Genomic DNA, 15763 nt, shown 5'->3' with positions numbered 1-15763 from the left:
GAGAGAACGAGAGAGAACGAGAATGAGAGAGAATGAGAATGAGAGAGAGAGAGAACGAGAGAGAACGAGAACGAGAGAGAGAGAGAACGAGAGAGAGAGCGAGAAAGAGAGCGAGAACGAGAGAGAGAGAGAACGAGAGAGAATGAGAACGAGAGAGAGAACGAGAGAGAACGAGTACGAGAGAGAGAGAGAACGAGAGAGAGAGCGAGAAAGAGAGTGAGAACGAGAGAGCGAGAACGAGAACGAGAGAGAGAGAGAACGAGAGAGAGAGCGAGAACGAGAACGAGAACGAGAGAGCGAGAGAGAGCGAGAGAACGAGAGAGAGCGAGAGCGAGAGCGAACGAGAGAGAATGAGAGAGAGAGAATGAGAGAGCGAGAACGAGAGAGAGAGCGAGAACGAGAGAGCGAGAGCGAGAGAGAGCGAGAGAACGAGAACGAGAAACGAGAGAGCGAGAATGAGAGAGAGAGAACGAGAACGAGAGAGAACGAGAACGAGAGAGAACGAGAACGAGAGAGAACGAGAGAGAGAACGAGAGAGAGAGAGAACGAGAACGAGAGAGAGAGCAAGAGAGAACGAGAACGAGAGAGCAAGAGAGAGAGAGAACGAGAGAAAGACAACGAGAGAGAGAGAACGAGAGAACGAGAACGAGAACGAGAGAGCGAGAGAGAACGAGAGAAAGAGAGAGAACGAGAGAGAATGAGAACGAGAGAGAATGAGAACGAGAGAGAGAGAGAACGAGAGAGAACGAGAACGAGAGAGAACGAGAACGAGAGAGAGAGCGAGAAAGAGCGAGAACGAGAGAGAGAGAGAACGAGAGAGAGAGCGAGAAAGAGAGCGAGAACGAGAACGAGAGAGCGAGAGAGAGCGAGAGAACGAGAACGAGACAGCGAGAATGAGAGAGAGAACGAGAACGAGAGAGAGAGAGCGAGAACGAGAGAGAACGAGAACGAGAGAGAGAACGAGAGAGAGAGAGAACGAGAGAGAACGAGAACGAGAGAGAATGAGAACGAGAGAGAGAGAGAGAACGAGAGAGAACGAGAATGAGAGAGAACGAGAACGAGAGCGAACGAGAGAGAACGAGAGAGAACAAGGAGAGAGAGAGAACGAGAGAGAACAAGAGAGAACGAGAGAGAACAAGAGAGAGAGAGAGAGAACAAGAGAGAACAAGAGAGAGAGAGAGAGAACAAGAGAGAACAAGAGAGAGAGAATGAGAGAGAACAAGAGAGAGAGAGAACGAGAGAGAGAGATAGAGAGTGAGAGAGAGAGAGAGCGAGAGCGAGAGAGAGAACGAGAGAGAACGAGAGAGAACGAGAGAGAACGAGAGAGAACGAGAGAGAACGAGAGAGAACGAGAGAGAACGAGAACGAGAGAGAATGAGAACGAGAGAGAGAGAGAGAGAAAACGAGAGAGAGAGAACGAGAGAGAATGAGAGAGAGAGAGAACGAGAGAGAGAGAACGAGAGAGAGAGCGAGAACGAGAGAGAGAGCGAGAACGAGAGAGCGAGAACGAGAACGAGAGAGCGAGAGCGAGAGAACGAGAACGAGAAACGAGAGAGAGAGAACGAGAGAGAGAGAACGAGAGAGAGAGAGAACGAGAACGAGAGAGAGAGAGCGAGAACGAGAGAGAGAGAACGAGAACGAGAGAGAGAACAAGAGAGAACGAGAGAAAGACAACGAGAGAGAGAGAACGAGAGAGCGACAGAGAGAACGAGAGAGAGAGAACGAGAGAGAGAGAGAACGAGAGAGAACGAGAACGAGAGAGTGTGTATGTGTATGTGTATATATATATATATATATGTGTATATATATATATATATATATATATATATATATATAAATATATAGTATATATATATATATATATATATATATATATATATATATATATATATATATATATATATATATTTTATATTTAAATATATAGTTTTTTTTTTTTTTTTTTCCCGATGTACTTTACTCAAACCAGTGAATATCACTTATTATAAATGAGATCATTAAATATCAGCTCTTGGAATATCCAGGGCCTATACTCTTCACATTTTGGTTATAAAACAACAAATCCAGAATTGATTAAAAACATCAAGGGACAGGACATCATAATCCTACTGGAAACATGGTGTCGTGGAGACATAGATACTCAGTGTCCCTCAGGCTATAGAGAAAGTTTACTACCATCAATCAAACATAAAAATGTTAAACGGGGCCGAGACTCAGGTGGAATCATCATTTGGCATAAGCAGGACTTAGCACTGAATGAAATGAAAAAAGGTACCACTCACATTTGGCTAAAACTTAACAAAGGTACAATCTATTGTGACAATGATGTATACATATGTGCAGCTTATGCTCCTCCTTCAGATTCATCATATTATGATGATCAGTTTTTTGACAATCTCCAGACAGAAATCATTACATTTCAGGCGCAGGGTAAAGTGCTTCTTTGTGGAGATTTCAATGCAAAAACAGGTTCTGAGCCTGACTACACTGATGCGGGAGGTAACCACCACATATTTGGACACCCCTCCTTGTACAGTAACCCTATTATAAATAATAGAAACAGTCCTGACCAAATACTGAACAAAAATGGAAAAGAGTTAGTACATCTCTGTCGAGCCTTAGGCCTGTACATGCTTAATGGTAGAATCAGAGGGGACTCTTTAGGTTAGTTTACTTACTGCTCAGCTCTTGGGACAAGTGTAGTCGATTATGCCATCACTGACATTGACCCCTCCTCCATTAGTGCATTCACTGTCAGACCACAGACACCATTGTCAGATCACAGTCAGATCAATGTGTTTCTGAAGAAATTAACCGGCAATATTCATTCAAAAAAACAGCCCAATAAACTTTACAACATAAACCAATCGTTCAGATGGGCTCCAAACAGTGCAGAGGCATTCATTGAAACATTGAACTCAAATGAAAAGATGAACTCTATACAGTTTTTCAATAACTCACAGTACCAAAACAATAAAGATGGTGTCAATTTGGCTACTCAAAACATCAACTGCATATTCCAAAAAGCAGCATCGAAAGCAAATTTGAGAAAACCAAAGCAATGCAACATCAGAAGCAAAAATCAAAATGTTTCTGACAAATGGTTTGATAATGAATGTAAAACAATTAGAAAACACCTAAGACAAATGTCAAACAAAAAACATAAGCAGCAAAACAACCCAGAGCTACGATATGAATACTTGGAAACTCTGAAACAGTATAAACAAACACTGAAATGCAAGAAATTGAATTATACCAACAAGACACTTGATGAAATTGAAAACGCAATTGACCAAAATCAGTTCTGGGACATGTGGAACAATTTAAGCACATCAAAGCCACAAGAATTAGCCATACAAGATGTAGGAATTTGGAAAACTTACTTTGATAATCTATACAAAAACATCCCACAAAAAGACTTACAACAGAACCAATTAGAAATTAAAGAAAAATTGAACATCCTGGAATCAGTCATTAAAAACAACCAAAATCCATTAGATTACCCAATAACCCAACAAGAACTAAATGAAAAGCTAAAATCTATTAAATCAAAAAAGGCTTGTGGTGTAGACAACATCAGAAATGAAATGCTGAAAAACAGCACACCTGAGTTGCAAAATGCTGTGCTTAAATTGTTCAACATGGTTTTAACTTCTGGCTGCTTCCCTGATGTCTGGAACCAGGGGCTCATCTCCCCTATCCACAAAAGTGGAGACAAATCAGACCACAATAATTACAGGGGAATTTGCGTCAACAGTAACTTGGGAAAGATTTTCTGTAGCATTTTGAATTCAAGAATTCAAACCTTTCTTCAAGAAAAAAATGTAATAAGTAAATGTCAAATTGGCTTTCTCCCTAACCATCGCACTACTGACCTTACACACACTAATTAATAAACACGTCCACCAAAAAAAAGAGGGCAAAATCTTTGCTTGCTTTATTGACTTTAAAAAAGCATTTGATTCGATTTGGCACGAAGGGCTATTCTACAAAATTCTACAAAGTGGGCTTGGTGGTAAGGTGTATGACTTAATAAAATGTATGTACACAGAAAATAAGTGTGCAATAAAAATCAAAAACCAAAGAACATAATTTTTTTCACAATGTCGAGGTGTGAGACAAGGCTGCAATTTGAGTCCAAATCTTTTCAACATTTATATCAATGAATTAGCAGACATGTTGGACCAATCTCCAGCCCCAGGACTCACACTATTTGACACAGAGGTGAAATACCTGCTATATTCTGATTACTTGGTACTTCTATCACCAACCAAAGAAGGTCTTCAACAAAACATTAATATTCTGGAGCAATATTGCCATAATTGGGCCCTGGCAGTAAATTTCCAAAAAACTAAAATCATGATTTTCCAAAAAAAACCCAGATGTCAGAAACACAAATGTAAATTCACCCTGAACAACACCTTAATTGAACACACAAAACATTACACCTACCTTGGTCTGACCATATCTGCATCGGGAAACTTTAATATGGCAGTGAAGGCACTCAAAGAAAAAGCCCGCAGAGCAATGTATGCAATAAAAATGAAATTATTCAAAATCAACATCCCAATTAGAATTTGGACTAAAATATTTGACAGTGTAATCCTACCAATAGCACTTTATGGAAGTGAGGTTTGGGGGCCACTCAATAAACTGGATTTTAAAATGTGGGACAAACATCCAATTGAAGCCCTACATGCAGAATTCTGTCGGAAAATTCTACAAGTCCAGAGAAATACACCAACTAATGCATGTAGGGCAGAATTGGGCCGTTTTCCAGTAATAATGAAAATACAGAAAAGATCATTAAAATGTTGGCTACATCTAAATTCAAGTCCAAATTCGAGTCTGCAATTTAAAGCACTTCAAGCCCAAGAGCTGAGCCCGGAAACGAGCCCTCTCAGTCAGCTGGTGTTGGACCTCACCAACCAAGCTGACACCAGCACTGCTTCAAAAGAAAGAATTCCAATAAGCAAAATCATGAACCAATCAAAGGAATCATATTTACAATACTGGAAAAACGAAACAAAATCCCAAAGCCGACTAAATTGCTATCTGACCCTAAACAGAGAATATGAATTGGCTGATTATCTCTACTCTGTCAGAGATACGAAGCAGAGACAGATCCTTACCAAGTACAGGCTGAGTGACCACCGATTGGCAATAGAAACCGGCAGACATAAAAAGACATGGCTACCCAAAGAGGAGCGTGTAGGTGGTCACTGCATGACAGGGGAGGTAGAGACAGAGATGCACTTTCTCCTTTACTGTGATAAATATTCCTCACAAAGAGATTCATTATTCACAGAAATGACTACATATATTCCAAATTTTTACAAATTGAACCCAGAGGAAAAACTAAGAATACTCATGGGCGAAGGAGCAATGGCTCCTCTTGCAGCCAAATATGTATTTTCCTGCCATAGCCTGAGGGACACTGAATAATAACATCTGCATAGTAAACAGTAACTTACTTATTATTAGTATTACTATTATTACTATAATTATTAATGTTTATCATCCCAAATATGGGTGGTAATGGTAGTGATAACAGTTTAGTGATGGTAGTAGTAGTCGTAGTAATGATGATTGTAGTTGTAGTACTGATATAAAGAAGAAGATGACCGTTATTTAGTTATAAGTTAGTTATAGTTTCATTTTCCATAATTTGATTTTATATTTATTACATTTCTACTATTGACTGTTACCATTTTATTGTATTTATTTTTGTATTTAATTTTGTATTATTATTTACTACCATTTTATATTATTATTTGCTATAATTTATAATTTTGTTACAATGTATATTGTATACATTGTTGCTTTGGCAATATTGACACAATGTTTTTCATGCCAATAAAGCAGCTTGAATTTGAATTTGAGAGAACGAGAGAGAACGAGAGAGAACGAGAGAGAGAGAACGAGAACGAGAGAACGAGAACGAGAGAGAGAGCGAGAACGAGAGAGAACGAGAGAGAGAGAGAACGAGAGAGAACGAGAGAGAGAGAGAGAACGAGAGAGAACAAGAGAGAGAGAGAGAACGAGCGAGAGAGAGAGAGAGAACGAGAGAGAGAGAGCGAGAGAGAGAGCGAGAGAACGAGAGAGAGAGAGAACGATAGAGAACGAGAACGAGAGAGAGCGAGAACGAGAATGAGAGAGAACGAGAGCGAGAACGAGAGCGAGAGAGAACGAGAGCGAGAGAGAACGAGAGCAAGAGAGAACGAGAGCAAGAGAGAACGAGAGCGAGAGAACGAGAGAGAGAGAACGAGAGAGAGAGAGAACGAGAGAGAGAGAGAACGCGAGAGAGAGAGAACGCGAGAGAGAGAGAACGAGAGAGAGAGAGAACGAGAACGAGAGAGAGAGAACGCGAGAGAGAGAGAACGCGAGAGAGAGAGAGCGAGAGAGAGAGCGAGAGAGAGAGAGCGAGAGAGCGAGAGAGAGAGAGCGAGAGAGAGAGAGCGAGAGAGAGAGAGCGAGAGAGAGAGAACGAGAGAGAGAGAACGAGAGAGAGAGAACGAGAGAGCGAGTACGAGAGCGAGTACGAGAGCGAGAACGAGTGAGAGAGCGAGAACGAGTGAGAGAGAGAACGAGAGAGAACGAGAGAGAGAGAGAGAACGAGAGAGAGAGAGAGAACGAGAGAAAGAGAACGAGAGAGAGAGCGAGAACAAGAGAAAGAGAACGAGAGAGAGAACGAGAGAGAGAACGAGAGAGAGAGAACGAGAGAGAGAGAACGAGAGAGAGAGAGAGAACGAGAACAAGAGAGAGAACGAGAACGAGAGAGAGAGAGAGAATGAGAGAACGAGAGAGAGAGAACGAGAGAGAGAGAACGAGAAAGAGAGAGAGAACAAAAGAGAGAGAACGAGAGAGAGAACGAGGAAAGAGAAAGAGCGTGGTGATAATGACGCCTGCCTTCACCACCTACACTGAAATAATTATTTTGCAGAGAAAGACTTAATTCTCATTCTGTGGCCTTGTCCCTCATCCCATATTGTCTATTCCAGTCATGTGGTCCCTCCCTCTGCCTTCCCGCTGTCCACATTGACCATGTGTTTGTGCAGCTTGGTGTGTGTATGTGTGTGTGTGTGTGTGTGTGTGTGTGAGAGAGTGAGAGTGAGAGAGAGAGAGTGAGAGTGAGAGTGAGAGAGAGAGACCATGTGTGTGTGTGTGTGTGTGTGTGTGAGTAAATAGTCTATGTGTACGTGTGTGTGTGTGTAGTTCTGTGTGTGTGTGCGTTTCAGAGAGAGAGAGAGATACAGTGGGGTCAGTCGTGTTGTGTGCTAACTCCTGCTATATAAACCCCACCTGGGAGAGTTGAAAAATACATTTCTACCATACAGTACTGTTAGCATAATGCTACCATAGAGCTAAATAATCTCAGACATCCATTCAAGAAATGTCTAACATATTGTAATGTTAGCATTATGCTAGTAAGCATAAACTAGAAATTCTCATAGACAAACATTGAATGAATACATGTCCTAACTAGCTAGCATTAGTAATAGCTTAGAGTCTACTATCCTTATAGATAGCCTCAGGACAAGACACTGAGGGAGTTCTATTATGCTGGCCCGGGTTGAACCGGGAAATGGCCTGTCATGTCATTCGGGCAGAGGGAGGAGCGCCCTTCTCAAATCAAACAGTAAACTGCGCTGCTCGGTCATGTTGTCAAGGCAGAATTGAGCAACGTCCAGGAACATACATCTCTTTTCCCTAAAATTGTTTCAAACAAGTTTTAATTGGGAAGGCAGATAAAGCATTTGAATCAAAAGCAAATCACTTGTGATTGTGAAAACACTGATGACTCCACGTGCTGAACTACGTCTCTTTTGTTTAAGCCAACTTCACCGTCAGCCAGTCATGTGGTCCCTCCCCCTGCCTCCCAGCTCACGCCCGGGAAGCATCGCAGTTCCAAAACTAATGCAATCTCTTTTCACTCGGTTCTAAGTCCTCCCACCAGTGTAACTCGGGCCAGATAAACTAACCCCCTCAAGGTGAGACCTACTGTATTTCACCAAGGCCGGGCCAGCCAATAACCAGAGAGAGAGAGAGAGCATGGGTGTGTAGCCAATCACCACAGAGAGAGCATGGGTGTATAGCCAATCACTAGAGACAGAGCATACGCCCAGCCCCATGTGTTGCCATTCACAGCAGACTTGGAGAGCAGATTGCTCCATAACTTGGCAGCTAACCAAGCCCATTCAGAGACAGATGACAGGGTCTCCTAATTCTGGGCAGGACAGTCTGGCACGCAAGCCGTCCAGGCCGATTGCTGACTGACTGGCTGCTTCTCTGGTTTCCTGTTCCCAGCATGCCTCAGTGCTACTAGGTCTGGGGCTGTAGTAAGGTGAGTTTGGGACAACCTCCAGCGATTCAATTATGTGGCAAAAGAGATTAAATAGTTATTGCATTGGCCCTCCGCACATAAATGTGTGTACATACACAGAAGCACACGTATGGGCGCAGGCACACACATGCATGTACGCTAACATACAGATATGTAGACACAGATATGTAGACACACACACATGCACTACACACACACAGTCAGCAATTCTTGGAAATATTAAACCCTGTATTCCTTCACAATAACCAATCTAACTGCTAGAGCCCTCCTTTATATCCCCCCTAGGAAAGGTAGTGGTGAGGAATGCCCTTTAAGATGGGAAATCCCCCAGAGCCTGCCTGCCTGCCTGCATTACCCCTACCAGTCCCCATTCCAGTCCCCCTTCTCCATTCCAGTCCCTCATCCTTCAACTAGTCAGCTCGGGGATTCAAACCAGCAACCTTTTGATTACTGGCCCAACACTCTTAACCGCCAGGTTACCTGCAGCACCTCCCCCTACCAGCCCCCCCCTCCACCAGTCCCCCTTCTCTCTCTCCTTCCCCCTCCCCACCTCCCCCTACCAGTCCCCTTCTCCCCCCCACCAGTCCCCCTTCTCTCCTCCCCAGTCCCCCTTCTCTCCCCCCCAGTCCCCCTTCTCGCTCTCCTTCCCCCTCCCCACCTCCCCCTACCAGTCCCCTTCTCCCCCCCACCAGTCCCCCTTCTCTCCCCCCCAGTCCCCCTTCTCTCCCCCCCAGTACCCCTTCTCTCCCCCCAGTCCCCCAGTCCCCCTTCTCACCCCCCCAGTCCCCCTTCTCTCCCCCCAGTCCCCCTTCTCTCCCCCAGTCCCCCTTCTCGCTCTCCTTCACCTCCCCCCCAGTCCCCCCCCCAGTCCCCCTTCTCTCCTGCCCAGTCCCCCCTTCTCGCTTTCCTTCCCCCTCCCCACCTCCCCCTACCAGTCCCCTTCTCCCCCCCATGAGTCCCCCTTCTCTCCCCCAGTCCCCCTTCTCGCTCTCCTTCCCCCTCCCCACCTCCCCCTACCAGTCTCCCTTCTCTTCCCCCAGTCTCCCTTCTCCCCCTTCCAGTCCCCGCTTTCCCCCCCACCAGTCCCTCTTCTCTGTCCCTTCCCCCAACCAATCACAGTCCCTCTTCTCTGTCCCCTTCCCCCACCCCACCTCTCCCCATCCCAGTCCCTCTTCTCTGTCCCCTTTCCCCACCCCACCCCATCACAGTCCCTTTCCCCACCCCTCGTCTCCCCATCCCAGTCCCTCTTCTCTCTCTCCTTCCCCCTCCCCACCTCTCCCCATCACAGTCCCTCTTCTCTGTCCCTTTCCCTAACCCCTCCTCACCCCATCCCAGTCCCTCTTCTCTGTCCCCTTCCCCCAACCCATCACAGTCCCTCTTCTCTCTCTCCTTCCCCCACCCCACCTCTCCCCATCCCTCTTCTCTGTCCCCTTCCCCCCTCTCCCCATCCCTCTTCTCTGTCCCCTTCCCCCTCCCCACCTCTCCCCATTACTCTTCTCTGTCCCCTTCCCCCTCCCCACCTCTCCCCATCCCAGTCCCTCTTCTCTGTCCCCTTGCCCCTCCCCACCTCTCCCCATCCCAGTCCCTCTTCTCTGTCCCCTTCCCCCTCCCCACCTCTCCCCATCCCAGTCCCTCTTCTCTGTCCCCTTGCCCCTCCCCACCTCTCCCCATCCCAGTCCCTCTTCTCTGTCCCCTTGCCCCTCCCCACCTCTCCCCATCCCAGTCCCTCTTCTCTGTTGCTGCAGAGAGAAGACTTCCAACCCAGGGCTCTCTCTCATTGGTAGGTTACTACTGAGGCCATGTTTGTCTATTCAGCAGCATGGGTGTTTGTGTTGTATGTGTGTGTGTGTGTATGTGTGTATGTATGTGTGTGTGTGTGTGTGTGTTGGGAGGGGGGTCTGTCAATATGTGTGTGTGTGTGTGTGTGTGTGTTGGGAGGGGGGGGGGGGTCTGTCAACATGTGTGTGTGTGTGTGTGTGTGTGTGTGTGTGTGTGTGTGTGTGTGTGTGTGTGTGTGTGTGTGTGTGTGTGTGTGTGTGTGTGTGTGTGTGTGTGTGTATGTGTGTGTGTGTGTGTGTGTGTGTTGGGAGGGGGGTCTGTCAACGTGTGTGTGTGTGTGTGTGTGTGTGTGTGTGTACTACACTATCAGTAGCCAAGCATCAACGGGCTGTAATGCTACATACACCATGAAGCTACAGTGCTTTGCTACAGTAATGTAGGATGTGGGAGCACCAGGTTCCTACAGATTAAAACTGGGTTTTGCCCTGAGATGTTTTATTGTGTTAATGTGAGGTATGGATACAGCAGCTACATTTGGGACCAGGGGGATGTTTTATTGTGTTAATGGGAGGTATGGATACAGCAGCTACATTTGGGACCAGGGGGATGTTGTACTGTGTTAATGGGAGGTATGGATACAGCAGCTACATTTGGGACCAGGGGGATGTTGTACTGTGTTAATGGGAGGTATGGATACAGCAGCTACATTTGGGACCAGGGGGATGTTGTACTGTGTTAATGGGAGGTATGGATACAGCAGCTACATTTGGGACCAGGGGGATGTTGTATTGTGTTAATGGGAGGTATGGATACAGCAGCTACATTTGGGACCAGGGGGATGTTTTATTGTGTTAATGGGAGGTATGGATACAGCAGCTACATTTGGGACCAGGGGGATGTTGTACTGTGTTAATGGGAGGTATGGATACAGCAGCTACATTTGGGACCAGGGGGATGTTTTATTGTGTTAATGGGAGGTATGGATACAGCAGCTACATTTGGGACCAGGGGGATGTTTTATTGTGTTAATGGGAGGTATGGATACAGCAGCTACATTTGGGACCAGGGGGATGTTTTATTGTGTTAATGGGAGGTATGGATACAGCAGCTACATTTGGGACCAGGGGGATGTTGTATTGTGTTAATGGGAGGTATGGATACAGCAGCTACATTTGGGACCAGGGGGATGTTGTATTGTGTTAATGGGAGGTATGGATACAGCAGCTACATTTGGGACCAGGGGGATGTTTTATTGTGTTAATGGGAGGTATGGATACAGCAGCTACATTTGGGACCAGGGGGATGTTGTATTGTGTTAATGGGAGGTATGGATACAGCAGCTACATTTGGGACCAGGGGGATGTTTTATTGTGTTAATGGGAGGTATGGATACAGCAGCTACATTTGGGACCAGGGGGATGTTTTATTGTGTTAATGGGAGGTATGGATACAGCAGCTACATTTGGGACCAGGGGGATGTTGTACTGTGTTAATGGGAGGTATGGATACAGCAGCTACATTTGGGACCAGGGGGATGTTGTATTGTGTTAATGGGAGGTATGGATACAGCAGCTACATTTGGGACCAGGGGGATGTTTTATTGTGTTAATGGGAGGTATGGATACAGCAGCTACATTTGGGACCAGGGGGATGTTGTACTGTGTTAATGGGAGGTATGGATACAGCAGCTACATTTGGGACCAGGGGGATGTTGTATTGTGTTAATGGGAGGTATGGATACAGCAGCTACATTTGGGACCAGGGGGATGTTGTATTGTGTTAATGGGAGGTATGGATACAGCAGCTACATTTGGGACCAGGGGGATTTGCTAAGCTTGTGTGTTTCAGCCAGAGCTCAGTATTATTTGTGCACAAAGACAGAGAGCACACACACACACACGGATGAACAAGCGCACAAACACACATGCATGCAAGTACACACACACACAGCTGTGGGAGTCTAACGTGACAGAGTCCAGCTCTGCCTGCTACATCAGAACACAGGGGTCCAGAGAACACCCACTCTCTGCATGGCATATCCATCTCTCCTCAGCAGCACCACACCACAATGAGGCCATGCAGGCTGTTGGGGAGGAGAGCAGCTGGATGGTGTGTGTGTGTGTGTGTGTGTGTGTGTGTGTGTGTGTGTGGGAGGGAGGGAGGGAATGCAGAAGGAGTCATTAGAAAGGTGGAGAGAGGCACACACACAGGCCAGGAGGACAGTTAGCTAGGAGAGCGTGCTGGAGAATGGTGTTGTCCACACCCTCAGGCCGCCCCAGATAGAGACAATTAAAACCTATGTCTGTCTGTCTGTCTGTCTGTCTCTCTCTCTCACACACACACACACACTTTCCATGACTATTTCCACAAACAAATCCTTGTATCCATTTCCCCACATACTTATAGTACACATATTAGTGCACCAATTAATGTATATCCAAAGGCAAACCCCTGGCAACCTAGAGGAGACCTTAAAGAAATATTGACCAGCTCATAATTAGCATTGGAGTGTGCAGTTCATAGACATTGACACTGATGCATACATACGTCTCTATACATTACAATACCATGTCAGCTATATTGACTGTATACATGGTGTAGCCATATTGTCTGTTCTAGCCATTCTAATTCTATGCTGTTTACATTGTTGATAAGTTGATCAATCAAAATGGTTTGAGATATCCCTCCCTCCCCTGGCTGGCGTTAGCCGTGCCACTGCTGTTATTTGCATTGGAGCTATAGAGTGTGCCAATCTACATTATCAAGCCTACTTCTACATGCTTTCCTTTGCTAAGGCTATATCCATGATACACGTTTGAGATCTCCATCCCTGGTCTGAGCGGGGGCTGGCAGGTGATGTCACCACATCACCTGTAAGTCTATATCCATGATAAACGTTTGAGATCTCCATCCCTGGTCTGAGCGGGGGCTGGCAGGTGATGTCACCACATCACCTGTAAGTCTATATCCATGATACACGTTTGAGATCTCCATCCCTGGTCTGAGCAGGGGCTGGCAGGTGATGTCACCACATCACCTGTAAGTCTATATCCATGATACACGTTTGAGATCTCCATCCCTGGTCTGAGCGGGGGCTGGCAGGTGATGTCACCACATCACCTGTAAGTCTATATCCATGATAAACGTTTGAGATCTCCATCCCTGGTCTGAGCGGGGGCTGGCAGGTGATGTCACCACATCACCTGTAAGTCTATATCCATGATAAACGTTTGAGATCTCCATCCCTGGTCTGAGCGGGGGCTGGCAGGTGATGTCACCACATCACCTGTCAGGCCACTGAGTGCCACTGAGTGATGGAGGAGGAGGATGAAGGTGTCATCTCATTCCCCCCATTGCTGTGGAGGAGGGATGGATGACGGGTTGACCCCTGTGGAGGAGGGATGGATGGAGGAGGGACTGTGTGGTCAGTGTCGTGTTATGGCAGAGGTTGGTAAGGATAGCAAAAATATGTGGGGGTTTATTTGTGGATGTTGTTGGTTTTGGTGATATCTGTGTTTGGTGTTAAACGTGCCTAACGTTTGCCATTTGTATTTAGTAGGGATCCCCAGCAGCTACTCTGGGGGAACAGAAACAGCGGAAAACCACAACTTACACTTGTGTTGATGTTGGGGACGCAGAAATACAAACCACCCACATCCACATAGCACGGTTTACATTATGCCTCATGAATGCTTATCAGCGAGGTTAAACTCCCTTTCTGACAGTGCATTTAGCGCAGCGAGAGAGAGAGGGAGAAATGGAACGCAGCACCGCGGACAGTACTGAAAGTAGTCGAGCCTCTCTAGCTCTCCCTGCCTCTCCGTCGCGCTCTCTACTGCGTGAGAGGAGGCGAGGGGGGGGGGGGGGGGGGGGGGGGGCAGCGGGGTTTCCCTAGCAGATTCCAGGATCTACAATGATTCCTCCATTGCTACACATTACCACCTTCCAACCGGATTTTCCATAACGGAGAATGTCATAGGCGATCACGAATAGCCTACACCGCGATCGTGAAAAATGTTATCACCCATCCCCTTCCATCATCCGTATAGCACAGGCAACCCTGTATTTGCCCGTATTAACATCGCTGGTTAGATTTCATTTGCTTTCTTCTCATGACACCTCACGACTGTATTCGCCTTCACTCAACACTCTGAATAAGAAGCATGACAAAGCAAACATACCTAAAACACATAGAAGATAATTATTCATTTTCAATTTCTTGTGTAGCCTATAACGTTAGTTTCAAGCCTATATAGTTATTATTTTATGGTCGGTAAACTGACCGTCAGTGTCAAAGGATGTCTGCATTTGAAGGAATGTCATGCACAGTAGATTCGACTTGTATTCTGCCCACGAAACCAGCAGAGCCTGTCACGTTAAACAACTGCTGCAATTGGCGCTGTCATTCACAAATCAGTCAGATATCATTCATTGCGACTGCATTGCCATGCATTTCGCAGTTAACACGGGCATTTTGTACGCATAAATAGGCCTAAATACACTGATCATCAGCAACTGTCATGGGATACATTTTAAGAAACCCTGTGCTCAGCTTTGTGTCAATAACAAAATCCATACCGCGCTATCCCCGCACACAATCAGCTGTAATTCCGGTTTTACAAGCAGATATGGGCTATGAATAATTCAACATACAAAACTGAGCCCTTCACCGGGAAAAACCACCTAGCAAATACCATGACACCGAATGAAACCCCGAACAGGTTTGTATGAATGTAGCCAACATTATCATCTTCTGTCGCATTGAAGGATGTGTTAAATCAATTGGTCCGGAAAGGAAAATAAGAGGGCTTCTAAACAACATCGCCCCGCAAGGTGCTGACCAGCCACGGAGAGCTGCAACTCCAGCGACAGATGGAGAGAGTCACCACGCAAAAGCAACTGACATGTAGCCTAGCCTACGTGACGCCCGGGAGAGGCACCCCGACAGACAAACAATGGATATTCATTCACACATATAGCCGCGGAGAAATATGAATCACTCAATGCAATTTTGCATTTACCTGTCAAGACTCCGACCCGGATTTGGTGGTCGTGGTTTGTTAAAATCATCCCGTCTGACGCCATGTTCAGCAGCGCTGTCGCCCGCACTGAGAACTCACGGCAGGGCCAAGAGCCGATCGCATCGAACTTCCAGGGATGAGAGGGGAGAAGGAGGAGGAGGAGGGAGAAAATGAAGAAGTGCAGGGCTAGGCGAGAGAAGTGGAGAGCCGAGCGACCAGGACAGCTACAGATGACTTGCTGTGCGCTGAAGAATGCGGGGGCTGTTAAAACCGCACACATCACTCAGTTGGCCGCTTGCCACGGTAGTAGTGTGTATTCAAAATGATGTCTTATGGACACCACTATTGATTTCTCTCTGAAGACTTTCAGAGAAACAGACAGGCATTGCGTCTGTAATGCCACTCCATTTTCTGACATCATATGTTTGATGTCACATAGATCAAAGTCTAGGGTCAATTTTCTCATTAGAAGTACATTATTGTCCCACTTCGCCTGGTAATTGTTGTGAAATCAACAATAAGACTGTGTAGAGACTTATAGATAACACACTTTGATTTCACCATTTTGTGACAATAGCCTCATACTATACCTACTATATGCCCTTGGAAAATGGATTTT

At 45.9% G+C, this 15763-nt stretch overlaps 1 protein-coding gene across 23 annotated transcripts in view; it reads right to left on the bottom strand.

The window, feature by feature from the left end:
* Window positions 1-15381, bottom strand: part of LOC110521090 (gephyrin) — a 161565-nt gene extending 146184 nt beyond the window's left edge. For 16 of the 23 annotated variants that reach the window (XM_036976176.2, XM_036976177.2, XM_036976168.2 and 13 more), the window contains exon 1: window positions 15145-15381. In XM_036976176.2, the coding sequence (XP_036832071.1) occupies window positions 15145-15208 (64 nt within the window). In that variant the 5' untranslated portion in view covers window positions 15209-15381. The remainder of the gene's footprint in view (window positions 1-15144) is intronic. The other 7 variants (XM_036976167.2, XM_036976169.2, XM_036976170.2 and 4 more) reach the window with 3 other exon arrangements.
* Between the last annotated feature and the right edge of the window lie 382 nt (window positions 15382-15763).

Source organism: Oncorhynchus mykiss, chromosome 4 (genome assembly GCF_057628025.1).
Source record: "Oncorhynchus mykiss isolate SJ-2025 chromosome 4, ASM5762802v1, whole genome shotgun sequence".
NCBI classification, from domain to species: Eukaryota; Metazoa; Chordata; class Actinopteri; order Salmoniformes; family Salmonidae; genus Oncorhynchus; species Oncorhynchus mykiss.
This window is presented reverse-complemented; position numbering and strand designations above follow the sequence as displayed.